General features: G+C 36.7%; 1 protein-coding gene across 6 annotated transcripts in view; it reads right to left on the bottom strand.

The window, feature by feature from the left end:
• Positions 1 to 4,891: 4,891 nt before the first annotated feature.
• The window catches only part of CREB1 (cAMP responsive element binding protein 1), a 60,275-nt gene continuing 50,233 nt past the window's right edge, over positions 4,892 to 14,933 (bottom strand). For 5 of the 6 annotated variants that reach the window (XM_027052545.2, XM_053215692.1, XM_027052532.2 and 2 more), the window contains one exon: positions 4,892 to 11,155. In XM_027052545.2, coding sequence (XP_026908346.1) covers positions 11,011 to 11,155 — 145 coding nt within the window. In that variant the 3' untranslated portion in view covers positions 4,892 to 11,010. The remainder of the gene's footprint in view (positions 11,156 to 14,933) is intronic. The other variant, XR_003417886.2, reaches the window with a different exon arrangement.

The following is a 14,933-nucleotide window of genomic DNA, read 5'->3' as shown; positions in this document are numbered from 1 at the left end:
CCTGCAGTATCAACACTGTAATGAAATGAAAGGCCGGTCCCCCACTCAGGTATGTTCTTCGAAATGAGTATTTTAATTGGGGTTCAGCTCCTTTAATATCCCTGACTTTGCAGAACAGACATTAAAGTGGTTTTGGGTGGGGATGGAAAACTTCAAGATGTCTGGGTGCTCTACCGAGTGAACGAAGCATTAATTGGTGGTGTTGCATGTTCATAAAACATTGAGGGTCAGAAAAGGTTGAAGGTAATTTTTTTTCTTGTCTTAATAGATGTCAATAAAAGGCAAGAAAAATTCAACAGGAATAGTTTGGTGTTTAAGTGAAAAATCAAATGATTTTTTTTGTGTGTGTGTGTGTTTGGGTTTAAAATGTTGTCTCAGGCCAAGTTCCCTGGGGAAATACACTCAGAGATGGACATTAGGGTGTAGAAAGTTTAAATGGGAATGATTTCAAGGTCGACATCTCTGAGGTAGTAAAAGTAGTAGGATTGGGAAACGGGGAAATTAGGCTGGGAGGCAGTCAGGAGTCCTCAGAAACGAGAGCTAGGATGGCCCTGTAGTTGGGCCATACTAAGCCAAGAGGGCAGGGTTTTATATCCCTGCGTAGATTAGTCATGTGATCTAAGGGGCATACCCTTAGGATGAAGAAAAGACCTGGAGAGAACTCAGCTGAGAGCCACCATCCAACATTGCCAGAAGCTGGGGAAGCGAGTGCTTAATGGGTGTGTGGGGGTGAGGGATGGGGCTGGGGGTAGACGTTATATCTGGACAGTATGCCACAGTGTCCGCTATAAATGTCAGGAAAGCTGAGATGGCTTTCTCTTATGTTAAAGGATTGACCTCGGGAACGTGCATTCTAAGTGTGCCTGTCTTATCCTCAAGGATAGAAACCTAGTCTAAACCAACTATATGCTAAGCATTGATTTTCACACTGCTCAGTTTTAGAACTCTTAGTTCTCCAGTGACTTTTCCCACAATTAAGATCAAATACTGGTGCCAAGATGCTATGTTAAAATATACGTAGGACGTCAGGTTCTTAGAACTACCACTATAAAGTACGCTGTCATTCCCTGTGCAGATTACTTATTTTTTTTAATGTTCATTTATTTTTGAGAGAGACCAAGTGTGAGCAGGGGAGGGGCAGAGAGAGGGAGACACAGAATCTGAAGCAGGCTCCAGGCTCTGAGCTGTAAGTACAGAGCCTGATGCGGGTCTCAAAGCCACAATCATGACCTGAGCCGAAGTCCCTGACGCTCAACTGATTGAGCCACCCAGCTGCCCCAAGATAGCAGTTTTTAAATCAGGAAGAGGGGCACCTGGGTGGCTCAGTTGGTTGAGTGTCTGACTCTTGATTTCAGCTCAGGTCATGACCCTAGGGTTGTGGGATTGAGCCCTGTGTTGGGCTCCACTCTGAGTGTGGAGCCTGCTTGAGATCCTCTCTGCCCCTCTTGCCCACCCTCTCTCTCTCTGAAGATAAACATTTTAAAGTAATTTTAAAAACCACTTTTTAATATACCAGCATGGGGTCTGACATCATAGTTGGTGAAATAGTCCTGTGATTTATTTTTGTGTCAGAGACATGGTCGCAATTGTACTGCTACCCCAGAACCTCTACCTAGACATAAGCAGCATTCTTTTTTTTTTTTTAATTTAAATTTTTAATATTTATTTCTGAAAGGGCAAATGGGAGAGCAGGGCGGGAGGGGCAGAGAATCCGAATTGGGCTCACGCTGATAGTAGCCGGCCCGACCTGGGGCTTGAATCCACAAACAATGGGATCATGACCCGAGCCAGAGTCAGAGGCTTAACCCTGAGTCATCCAGATGCCCCGAAAAGTAGCATTTTCAAGGTCTTTAACAAGGAGGCAACATGTTGCAGTGAGTACCGAGAGCCTTGTTCTGGGAAAAAAGAGAAACTGACAAGAACTGCATGAAATCAGGGCAGAACTCCGTTCTTTTTTTGTGACTTTAAAAATTGAGGATTTGTTAGCTCTGACGTTTCTTTCCAATCTTCAATCATATTATGCTTTTCTTTCTACAGCCAGGAAGTGTTATAACTTAACACTAGAAGACATGGTATGCTGAAAAATTAAGTTTCCTACCTGAGAACTGTTTCTGTGGTAGAGGGGAAATCCCTATAACAGAGGTGTGAAAAGGGGGGCCTATCTGCTACAAAACCTTGTGTTGAGGCTGGCTCTGCCACTTCTAACTCCTAAAAATTACATACACTATAAAGCTTGACATTTAAAAAATACCAACGTGATCTTTCTATTAATTTAGCATATTAATGCTTAGGAAGCAACCTTCAAATATGAAAACCATACTTACTAAACATTCCCACTTCTCAGTATCTATCCTAAAGATAAACTAGCTTATATTTATACTAACTTGTGTGTATCTGGAAGAGTCAAAAGTAACAACCTACATGTTCACAAAAGAGGGCGCTTATTAAACTATGATACATCTACACAATGGGATACCACACATCCGTTCGAAAGACTGAGGCAGATGTACATAAACTGAAATAGAACTGTCAAGACACATTCAGTGAAAAAGTACCATTTATGTAAAAAGGGGAGAGAGGAGAGAATAGACATTACATTTGCATGTATATGCACAGATTGTCTCTAAAAGGATACACAAGAAACTGCTTTTTACTGCTTCCCCATTTGTCATGTTTTCCAAACGTACATACTACTTAAGGAAACGAAGTTAAAAAATGAGGACACTATGGAGAAAGTGAAACGAAAACTTAAGAGAATGGGAGAAAATAATGACAAATCGTACTACCTGGTGAGGCTCTGGTATCCAGAATATGTAAGAAACTCATAAAACTGAACAACAACAAAAAACACCATTAAAAAATGAGCAAAGGACTTGAACAGACATTCTGAGCATTCTGGTTATTCTCCAAATAACCACAGACACATGATACGCGACATCGTTAAACGTTAGAGTTGCAAATACGATGGACAACGAGCTAGCTCTTCACACCTGTAAGGAGGGGCATAATTAAAACCAACGTTGGTCAGCGCACGGAGAAATTGGGACACTCACATATATCAATCATCACTGGCAGGAATGTAAAGTGGTGCGGCAGCTCAGGAGAAATTTGGCAGTTCCTTAGAAAGTAAACATAGAACTACCATATGGCCCAGCAATTCCACTCCTGGGTATGTATTCAGAACTGAAAGCAGGGACTCCAATACCTGCACGTGAATGTTCATAGCGGCATATTCACAAAAGCCAAATAGCGGAAATATCCCAATGTCCATCAGTGGATAAATGAATAAACTGTGGCATACATGACGGATTATTCAGCCATAAGAAGGAATAGAAGTACTGATAAATGATTTTGAGGAACCTCAAAAACATGCTAAGTGAAAGAAGCCAGGCACAAAAGGTCACATAGGATCCTATACGTAAGAAGCAATAGGTAACTATAGAAATGGAAAGCAGATTCATGGTTGCCTGGGGATAGAGGGAGGGGAAAATAATAACTCTTTAATAGATGGAAGGTTTGATCTTGGAGTGACGATTTGGACCTAGATATGCAGTTGGTGGTAGCTAGCACAACGTTGAGAAGGCACTAAGTGCTACCGAATTGTTCACTTAAAAATGGTCAATGTTGTTATGTGAATTGCACCTCAATTTAAAAAAAAAAATAGCAAAAAATAGCATTGAAGTGCCTGGAAATACCTTTCCTCTTCACTTGTTAGGACCTCATCAGAATCCTAAGCCCCAGTTTGGTCAATATGCAAAAGAAAGATGTGGAGAAATGAAAAATGCACAGTGGAAGGTAACACTAAGGCAGTGATTTTCTGGGGTTTTGCCTTAAGCAGCGTAGTGGAATAGTGGCATCATTTACAAGACGGAAAAAGCCAGCTGAGAGATGAGCGGATTTAGAGGAGAAACGAGAGGTTCTGTTTTGCAATCTGAGTGGAGATGACAAATAGGAGAGTGTAGCACCAGAGCTAAAATTGTGTGAACATCCTAGAATGGTTTCTTCGGCTGTGTCCTAGAGCTTCTTGAGGACAGGTACTTCTTAGTGCTCAAGTATTGGTGAAATAAGCAAGTGACCACAAAGGTATGGATAAAGAGAAGAGAGGCACTCTATCCTTTTATTGGAGGCTCAAGCACCTGGACACGGGTTACAAGGAGGGTGACTAAAGGTCCCGATTTGCTCAGCACAATCCTGGCTTACACCTGTTGTCCCTATTAACGTCACCCTTTCACTCTCAAAAATGTCTGCTTGTACAATCACCTTAAGTGGTCACACGTTGTAGAAAAAGAATAAAATGTGGGCAATTCCTTCAATACAATAGCAGGTGTAACAAGCTTAATAAATACGTCATGGCAATTTTTTAAAAAAGTACCTTAGAAAAAATGCAACTGCTTATTTTCAGAAATTAAATCAACAGGAGAGAATCTTTTATTATGCTTTAAGCAAAGAGCAGATTAACCACACCTCCTCCCATTTCCTATGATCACAGAACTTTAGAATTACAAGGGGGCCTGACAAGTTAGCTATTCTCATTGTTCTTCCAATTAAAACATGTATTTTCTGACACTGGAGACAGCTGGTCATATGTCTCCACTGGTTTTCTCAATAGGGCGGTAACATCTCCACATCTTCAAATAGGCACTGTTCAATCTTTCTGAACAAAGAAATCTTGTGCTAAAAATGAGGAATACAGTAAAATTAAATAACTGAAGATATGTTCTGGTTTCTCAAATTAGTTTTCCGTTGCCGTGCAACACAAGCTTGTGATATATTCTAACATAAACTTTGCTCATTTAACAAAAGGAATAAACTGAAGTCCCAGAAAATACAGCTTAACACTACTGGCAGAAACCAAAATCGAGAGATCCCATCCCCAAAAAAGAGACTTACAGAGTTTTTAAAAGCATGTTTATGTGACTGCACATAAATGTGTGTAAAAAGGGCATTAGGACAGTTGATACCACAAAGGTTACAGTAAGAAAAAGCACTTTCTGACAATATTTCACAAATTCACAAGGATCACTTTAATATACAAAGCAATTGCTACCATTCTGAACACAAAGCAGCTACTATGTACATAGTGTTAATAAAATGCATTATAACTCAGTACATTTTCTCTCTTTACACAGATAGAGCACAAAAAGATTTAGGTAAAAAAATTAAAACAGGGATGTTTCTAGAATGTAGGGAATTTTATTAGAAATGTATTTCCCTCATTATATTTACTTAATATTCAACTCCAATAGTAACATCAGAGTTAAAAATCGATACCCTGTTTTGTGCTGATAGTTTTGGGGGGAGGTATTCTTTACCCCAATCCTCAAGGAAAAATTAAAACAAAAACAAACACCATCTTTCTCTCTAGAAACTTCCCTGATTATTTTGTTTCTAAAAAGTCTCAAGTGATACATCTAGGTTAGAAATAATTCCTTTTTTGGGTGGGGAGGACGAGTGACATGTGGACAAATCAGTTGGGGACGACTCTACATGGAAAACTGCTAACTAGCACTCCTCTTGGCCACCCCTCCATAAATCCATACTCACAGAACAATGGTGACAAATTATTTCCCACTTTTAATATAAATAATTTTTATTACATACACAAACTGGAGTGGCACCTGGATAAAAATATGTCTATAAAGCATTTACCAATTTAATTTTAAAAACGTAAGAAAATAAAACCTCCCAAACACAAAGATAGATCATTTCACTTGGCCAACTAACGTAAGATTACTATTTGCAGGGATTTTCTTCCTTCCCTACCAATTTTTCAACTATCTCAGATTGACTCTTACATTTCTGAGATGCTCCTCGGAAGCTTGGAAACGCCCATACTTCTGTAGGCAAGTATCACATAATGCCTGTATAAAGGAGGTAAAATCTGATTTTCCTACCATTTGCCCCTTTTCAAAGACATTTCCCAAAGATTGTTCATTTTCCTTTTACTTGCTGGTGAGAATAATTAAAAATGTATCAGGTTATATACCCAGCTAGGACCTGCACCCACAGTACCAGAATGCAGACAGGTCAATATTTTCTCTCTGTGCTAAAACAACTCTGCCTGTTTATATCAACTTCACAGGCTTTGTTCTATTTTTTTTTTCTATTTTTATTTTTTTAAAAAATAAATTTCAAGCTAAAACACCTGAAATATAATCCCTCCACTCACACGTTATCTGGTCCCTCTTAAAGTCTGCCCCCCTGAGGACACATACAAAGGCTTAAGCTACATTCACTAATCAGTAGGAACTTATCAGAAGCATATGAGACAGATGGAACTTCAGCACCCTGTTTGATTTATTTGAAATTCTTCCATACTGACTCAGCTTCATGATATGTTCAACCCCTCAGGGATTAGTGCCTCTCCTAGCCATTGATTCGAGAAAGTCAAGGAAACCAGTTCCTAGTACATACAGTGACTGTGCAGTCAACTTAAAAAAAGTCAACGTATCAACATTAAAAGTATTCAAGATGTAGGCAAACCATCCAACAAAAGTTCTAGTTGTGCTTTGTACAACAGAGTGAGCAAATGTATCCCTCAACTCTTCACCTCCAGGCAGCTTACCAAAGCGCGTTGCGCTTTCCCTTCTCACCAGACCTCAGTCCCATTTAAGTGTTTGATGGTAACAAAGCCAATTTTAAGTGAAAAAACCTCAGTCAAATCATTCCATGTGGTCTCCATGATGATGGTAATTAACTGCCTTGAAAACTATTTTACTGTTCTAGATAAATTGATGGATATCTTGGCACCCTACAGACAACACTAATGTTGGAATGGGAATACAGTCTCATTTAAAATTGAAAATAAGTATCAATTTACTCCAGTTGCTTTTCCTTCTATCTTTATCCATGATGTAAAAGAATCCCATTGGGTTCAAACTCATCTTTTAATTAACTGGGCTAGTCAAATCTAATTTCCTGTTACTTTTCTTTCACAGCTATTTATAAGGCTAGCCTTTAGGTGCTAAAATATTTTAATGAAATTTTCCATTTAAAAAAGTCACATGATTTGAAGAGAGGAAAATGACATAAAAAGCCAGTTGACAATCAATTGATGAGGGAACTTTTCTCAAGTTGCTAACACCCAACAGGGTCATTTTTTAAAAGTGCAAGTTACACCGAACATTTACAAAGAATATAATGTAAATATAATCCAAATAAATATACAACTTTTGTATCAGGTCAACGGGAAACAGCATACCAAAAGTTTTCAGAGCCAACAAGGCAACAAAATGAAGCCTCTTACAAATAACTGAAAAGGTGTGTAATGACTGTTCTAAAAACCCACTTTAATTCAAAAATCATAACTTTATATTCGCCTTATTTAATCCTGCAAAATGAAGCAGACTTTTTGATCTTCGAAATAAAGAGACCAATTTATGCTAATAAATTGACTGTTGCTGATCACAAAATTAAAAACATTTTTAAAATGTAAAGAAGAAATCTAGATTGAAGTCACTTCAAGTAAGTAAAAGCATCCTGGTTTAAACACACTGGTTGTTTCTTCCTAAGCCTTTGTATGATTCCACATGTCACCCCAAGTGGTCAAAATGATAGTAGGGATTAGGCCTGAGAGACAGAGATAAACTTCAGCCAGATGACTCCTGATCGGACAGCCTGCCTGACTGGTATTGTGCTTTCAGATTCTAGCACTGCTGCTGACCTACCATCAAAACACATTTTTCTGAAAAAAATCCCTGCTCAAATGAAAACACCCAAATTCCTCCCCCAGGATGAGTTTTGAAAAATCAGTGGTACCTTTTAGAAGCTATCTGCAAAATGTTCTTACCACTGTTATAGCTGCCAGAGACAAAGCATAAAAACCAAATACTTTGGGGGCGGGGGAGTTTTCAAGTGACTAGTAACATACATAAAAGTATCAAGCCAAAGAAAACGAACAGTAAAAATAAAATACTTGGAAGAAAATTAGAAGACAAAAATCAATCATGAGTGCTGGAGTAATGCAGTCCAAGAAACTACCAAATGGGATGCAACAGAACACGCAAAGATGTAAAATTTCATCTGACCTCAATATACTATAATACTCAGCATTCCTGACTTAGGAGCTCTCAGAGCTTCAGATTATATACTGTATGTATTTATATATATGTACACATATATTATACAAATGCCATTTCCCCCCCAATAATATCTAAACGAACAGAGCACCTATGACAATATGATGGTTGCCAATATGGTACTTGAGTTTGAAAAGAATGAAATTAAAATTAGATCTGATATCAATTTTTTAATAGGGTGGACACATTGGATCTAGCCCTTTCTAAACCACTTTTCAGCTAAACACTATCAAAGTTTGAAAACTCGTAAGAGTAATATATCAAAAATAAACCCCTCCCACTTCATTTTTATTAGAGTTAATCTGTCCTATAGATAAAAGTGCCACATGGCCCTATATTTGCAAAGTAAGCGATACCAAACTTGCTATTTTCTAGGCAAATCAGTAGCATATGTACAGATTCCTATGATGACATTTTCATTCCCTTTTGGCCAATATGAAGAGAAAAAAACATTTATTACTGGTAATGTGGCCATATATGTTCTTGGCTACAAGATTTTTTTTTTAAATTATGTCATTTCCTTAATAAAGATTCTCAAAGTTGCATGCTTAAAAACAAACACCTTTTTTCCAATTCTTGTTAAAAAAAAAAAAAAAGTCTGCACAAAAGATGCTTAATTTCTATCTGTATAAACTGAAATTTTCAAGTCTCTTTATGGGTCTAGAACAGATTTAGCAACAGAATAGATTTCTTACCTCACCATTAAGTAACTGAGTTCAAACCAGTGCAATCATCCTCAAGGTACAAAGGACCTGGTGTTTGTAAAAACTTACAAATTCAACCAGCTAATATGGATGTGACTGCCTTGATTCATCAGGGACTAAGAGGACCACCAACTTTTCTAACTAAACAGAATGCCTCGACTTTTGGAAACATTTTACTTTGGAGAATACAACTTGCTAAATACTAGGCAATTTTCATTTATAAAGTTTATGACATTCGAAACATTTTGACTCATTAAGAAAGAATTCTAGTTTGTGAAAAGATTTGTCACTTTGCTTGGTTTCTGCTGAAGTTTTGGAAAATGACACATCTATGCTGGTATACAAATAATTTTTATGCTACAACTTTCCCCATTAGCTCAGCAGGATAAACATCAAACTTTACAGTCGTTTGAAAGCCTTCTTGAGAATCTGGTGAATTGTCCAAATATAAGACTACATCACTCAATTCTTAGAATGATGCTCCTTCATAAACTCTGTTCATCCTTGAAAAGAGACAATGGTTTGTTACAAACAAAAATAAACCATTTACAAATATTAATTAAAAACCTTATTTTTCAAAAGGGACCCAACAATTAACACCCACATCTGTATATTTTGTTAATACATTAACAAACTTTTAAAAATAACCCATGACTAAATATAAAACATTAATTTTCTACACTCTTCTTTTAAAAGGAATAACCTTTTCAAATGAGAAATTATATCTAACATTATGTCAGTTTCCAATTTTTAAAATCCACCTTAGTCCTATTTTTTTAAAGGGTAACTTTTGTAAAGATTTATCAAGCTTAGTGAATGAGTAATTAATAGTTAGAAGTAGTATTGGAAACAATGTATGATACATATAAATACAGACTGGTATAGTCAGGGGTTAAAACAGGTAGCTCCTTTGCAGAACAACAAAGGCTATACAGCATATTGGAAAGCTCAAGCACAACTTATCCTTTTTAGGAGAAAACCAAAAAAAAAAAAAAAAAAAAAAAAGTTTTGTAAGAATGACAATCCAAATATTGTAGTACAGCAGTCATTCAAATACGTCTGAAGAAAATAACTCTCGTGTACATCTAATACTGTACTTTTTATAACTATATCCTTACACTTTCATTAAAAAATTCACTAAGGATACTCTGTTAAAGTATGTTAATATGGAAAAGATTTAAAATCAGTATTTTTCTACAACACAACATTTTATAAACAAAGATATCACTTTGTTTTATTTAACATCTTGAAGGCTTTCCTGTTGGTGGTATAGTGTAAGTGCAAATGGGAACAGTTTAATTAGAAATATCTTTTTAAGTAAATGAGTGACATAAGTATTTTTGAAGGCGATGACAAAAACATTTATTTAAAAACCTTGTTACGTAACTCAAGGGGCTGGTTTACTAATGAGCATCTTTTTACTAAGAATTTAGTACTAACTAAAACAAGCTTTGTACTTTTATTTACTTCAGTTTAATTTAAAATTCAAATACCATGCTTTTTCATTCAGTTGGTTACTTCTTTTAATGTATTCAAGAATGTTGAACACATACAGAACTGAAATAAGAAGCAACAACTGCCCTACGGAAGAGCTACAGTTAATACAGAAGGTCAAGGACAAGTTGTCAGTATTGAAGAAGAGAATGTACATAGAAAGCACTTCGAATTCATTCTTAATTTCTTCAACACCACACTAAAACTCTTTTTTAGAGGGTATATCTCTTTGCAATTTTACATAATTCACAATGAAAATGTGAAAACACGTCAATTTGGCAATCAACACTTCTTCATTGCACCTTACTTACTTTATGCATGCGGCCCACACATTACTTCAGCTCAAGAGGCTGGGGTAATTCTGTCCCTAAGGCAATCAAGGAGCTCAGCACAAACCTTGAAATCATTTAAAAAAAGATTTTCTTTTCCTCATTTCCCCCATCAATTTACAAGTAAACAAATTATTACTTCTTGAAGAGGGTGGGGGATGAAAAGCAGAAGTCTCTTCATGATTCCTGGTGCTGAAAATTTCTTGAGGGGAGACGTGGAGGCAGGTGTTGGAACATTCACAGTTTAATGCAAAAGCACAAATGAATGAAATTCTGTAGTTGCTTTCAGGCAGTTTTGCGCATAGAAAAAAAGAAATGTTTAGAAAATAAAATGTTTATTTTGTCTTTCTGCTTGAGGCCAAGCCAGTCCTTTTCCACCATGACAGGTGAAATTTAAATCCCAAATTAATCTGATTTGTGGCAGTAAAGGTCCTTAAGTGCTTTTAGCTCCTCAATGAGAGTCTTATTTTGGTTTTCAAGCACTGCCACTCTGTTTTCTAAACATTTCACATATTCTTTCTTCTTTCTACGACACTCTCGTGCTGCTTCCCTAGGAGCAAAGGAGGACAGGAAAAATTATGCAACATTTATTTCTATATCACTTATTTTGGCTTAGAATGCTTTTAGATATTTAGCTCAAAGCAACAAATATTTTAATATACATTAGGCATTTGAAAAAACTACACAGAAGGACTTGGAAATTGCCTCATGTAAAATTTTAATATACCATAGATGTTTGATTTAAAAAAAGAACCCCGAATGTGAAAACCCCACAAACAACCCAAAGGGCTGAATGATCACTTAAAATTATATCACTGGTTATTGACAGGATCTGCCTCATACCTATAAAACTTGAAAATTCTATAAATATCAATAACTAAGAAAATACCAAAGCTAAATGTCAGTGTGCAAAACATCGTAAATTGAACAGAAAATTCTCACAAACTCATCATTTCAGGGCATTAAAAGACAACAACAATCTAACATGAGTCTCTTCCACAAATGATGTTGAGAACACTGTATATCCACATGCAAGAGAATGAAGTTGGACCCTTAATTATGCCATGTACAAAAACTAACTGAAAATGGATTGAAGATCTAAATGTAAGACCTAAAACTATAAAACTTCTAGAAGAAAACACAGGAGAAAAGCTTCAAGACGCTGGATTTGGCAGCGCTTTCTTGGCTATGCCACCAAAAGCATAGACAACAAAAGCAAAAATAAACAAATTGGGTCACATCAAACTTAAAAAATTCTGTTCATGAAAGGGCACAATCAACAGAGTGAAAAGGCAACCTATGAATTGGGAGAAGATATTTGCAAATCATATATATATCTAACAGGGAGTTAATATCCAGGATATAATCCAGAAATTTTACAACTTACAAATCAAAACCACAATGAGATACCACCTCACATCCATTAGGATGGCTACTATTTAAAAAACAAAAACTTAAACAGAAAACAGCGAGGGTTGACAAGGATGAGAAGACATTTGAACCCTGTGCACTGCTGGTGGAATGTAAAATTGCCCAGCCACTACAGAAAACACTACAGTGATTCCTTAAGAAACTAAAAATAGGATTACCTTGTGATCCAAAAATCCTACTTTTGGATATATATCCAAAGAACACAGGACAGGATATTAAAGAGATATGGGCAAGCCTCCATCCATAACAGCATTATTCATAATAGTCAACAGCAGAGGCAACCCAAGTACTCATCAACAGATGGATACACTGAAAAAATGTGGTACACATACAATGGAATATTATTCTGCCTTAAAAGGAAGGACATGCCATCACACACTACAACGTGGATGAACTTTGAGGACATAATGCAGCAAAATAAGCCAGTCACGAAAAGGACAACTGTGGATTCCACTTATTTCAAGTATCTAAAGTAGTCAAACTCATAAAAACAGAGAGTAGAGTGGTGACTGCCAAGGACTCACAGAAGGGGAAAATGAGGGAAGCTGCTTTTAACAGAGGTTCAGTTTTGCAAGGCAAAAAAGTTCTGGAGATCTGTTGCACAATACTGTGTACATATTTAACACTACTGAACTGTATACTTAAAAATGGTTAAGATGGTAAATTTTAAATTTTTTAGCACAATTAAAAAATTACTAAAAAAAAGTTAACACTAAGAATAAAATATTTTCTAGCAAGCTATGAAGGCTAAACTAGTAAATAAACTCTTATTTTAACTCTATGTGAATAAGGACCATATATTATATGCTCAGTCACTAGGACTGGCATGAGGTAGGTCCTTATGACTAAGTGAACCAAGAGTTGAAAGCAGAACAGTCCTAAGTCTTTAAACAATGGAAAAAAGCAGCAATTTCTAACTCATTTGCAGCAGTGGCAGTACTTAGGAGCAGTATTATCTTCAGTGTCCAGTTCTTAGGTTTAAGTGGTTACTTCTTACCAATTACATGGCCACAAGCAAATTATTTAACTTTAGTTACCAGACTGTAAAACAGGTAATATTACCTACTTCAAAAGTTTTATGAGGATTAAAGGAGTTAATCTGTAAAAAGTGCATGAAATGGTGGCTGGCACTTCCTAAATGCTACTACATATGTGCTAGCAATGACTGTTTCTAGAGAACTCTAATGTCCTCATGCCCACATAGCCTACTGGTTCAGAAAAAAGGAGCAAGCTGACTTTTGGAATAAAAAAAGCTGCACCTGATGATGTATTATCCATGACAGATACAGACAATATATGATCCACTGCATCACTGTACCACTGGTGAAAATTTTTTTGGAAAGAAGTTAAAAATGGCCCAACATTCAAATGCATGATGGAGATCACAAGTCGAGAAGTGCTACGAGGCCAAGAGTGATGGAAAGGGTCACAGTGGGCTTGATTCAGAGGTCAGGCTGGATGTTCTGTGTATGGGGTAAATTCTAACAAAGAGAAAGCATGTATTATGTATATACACATTTACAAATCTCATTTTATCCAGGGCTGACTCATCTTGTTTTCCTCGCTTTCTCCTTCTCCATCATCTGAGAATTTACAGTCCACAAGTGCTCATAGGAATGCTATATCTACATGCTAGTTTCCGAATGCTAAACTAACATGATCCTATAGGTTAGTATCTCCTAACTTTGTTGTACAAAAATCAGTATACTACAGTGTTGTGAAAGATTAGACTAGGATTCTTAAAAAAAAAAAAAAAAAGAACACTGGGCTACGAAAATTAACTGCTTTCTTTCATCTAAGACTTCTGATCCTTTCCATATACTAATGTGAATTGAGGCTCTCTCCAAAGAGCAATTCTAACTAGCATGTCCTAAACTGAACGTGAGTATACAATACTTTTTTGCAGGGGGCGGCGGGAAGATACCAAATAAATTTCAAGTAACACACAGTCTTGCAGAACGATGCTCAAGTTAGGTTCAAGTTAGGCACGGTTTAAAATGAACAAATTTGGATACAGTATGACATATTAGCAAGAATCCTAAACTGAAAATCAGAAATCTTGGGTTCAGATTCTGGCTTTGAAACTAACTAGGTGAGTAGCTTCCAATAGGTCCCATGCAAGAACTGTTTCTTCATCTGTTTTTTTTTTTTAACGTTTATTTTTGAGACAGAGAGAGACAGAGCATGAACGGGGGAGGGTCAGAGAGAGGGAGACACAGAATCTGAAACACGCTCCAGGCTCTGAGCTGTTAGCACAGAGCCCAATGCGGGACTTGAACTCACGGACCTCGAGATCATGACCTGAGCCGAAGTCGGCCGCTTAACCGACTGAACCACCCAGGCGCCCCTCTTCCTCTGTTTTTTAAAAACAGGACTAAGCAAGATGCCTCCAACCAGGACTGTTAGGTTCGTATTAAGGAGTTTGCAAAATCAGGGAATAAACGTGTCATGTCATTCTAAAGCACCAATTTTGATTAACGGGTCAGAGGGGTGGCAAGCATTTTCATGTTAAAATAAGCATTACTGTATTTTGGAGTAGAATACAAAATACAAATGAGCTTTAAATAAAAATTTTAAAGAAATCCTTAGCTCGGAGAATGCTTCTTAAAGCTTCTCAAAAATTTCTAGCTAAATATTTTTTAAAAAACAGAAGAAGGTGATAGGACTCTCCCAGTGGATTGGTCTGACACAGTGTGAAGATTAAATTGACCACTGAATGTTTCTTCCAGTAGAGAAACAGGATTTTAGGAGTTTAAGCATTCATGCAAACAGATGGCTTATAGATTCTGAAATTGATGTGATAGGCATATTTTTAGAAAAAAGTTCTTTCACATAATGTGTCTCAACATCCTCCTCCATTCACTGACCTAATTCTTTGCCTCCATATGATACTCTTA

This window comes from Acinonyx jubatus, chromosome C1 (genome assembly GCF_027475565.1).
Source record: "Acinonyx jubatus isolate Ajub_Pintada_27869175 chromosome C1, VMU_Ajub_asm_v1.0, whole genome shotgun sequence".
In the NCBI taxonomy this organism is placed as follows: domain Eukaryota; kingdom Metazoa; phylum Chordata; class Mammalia; order Carnivora; family Felidae; genus Acinonyx; species Acinonyx jubatus.
This window is presented reverse-complemented; position numbering and strand designations above follow the sequence as displayed.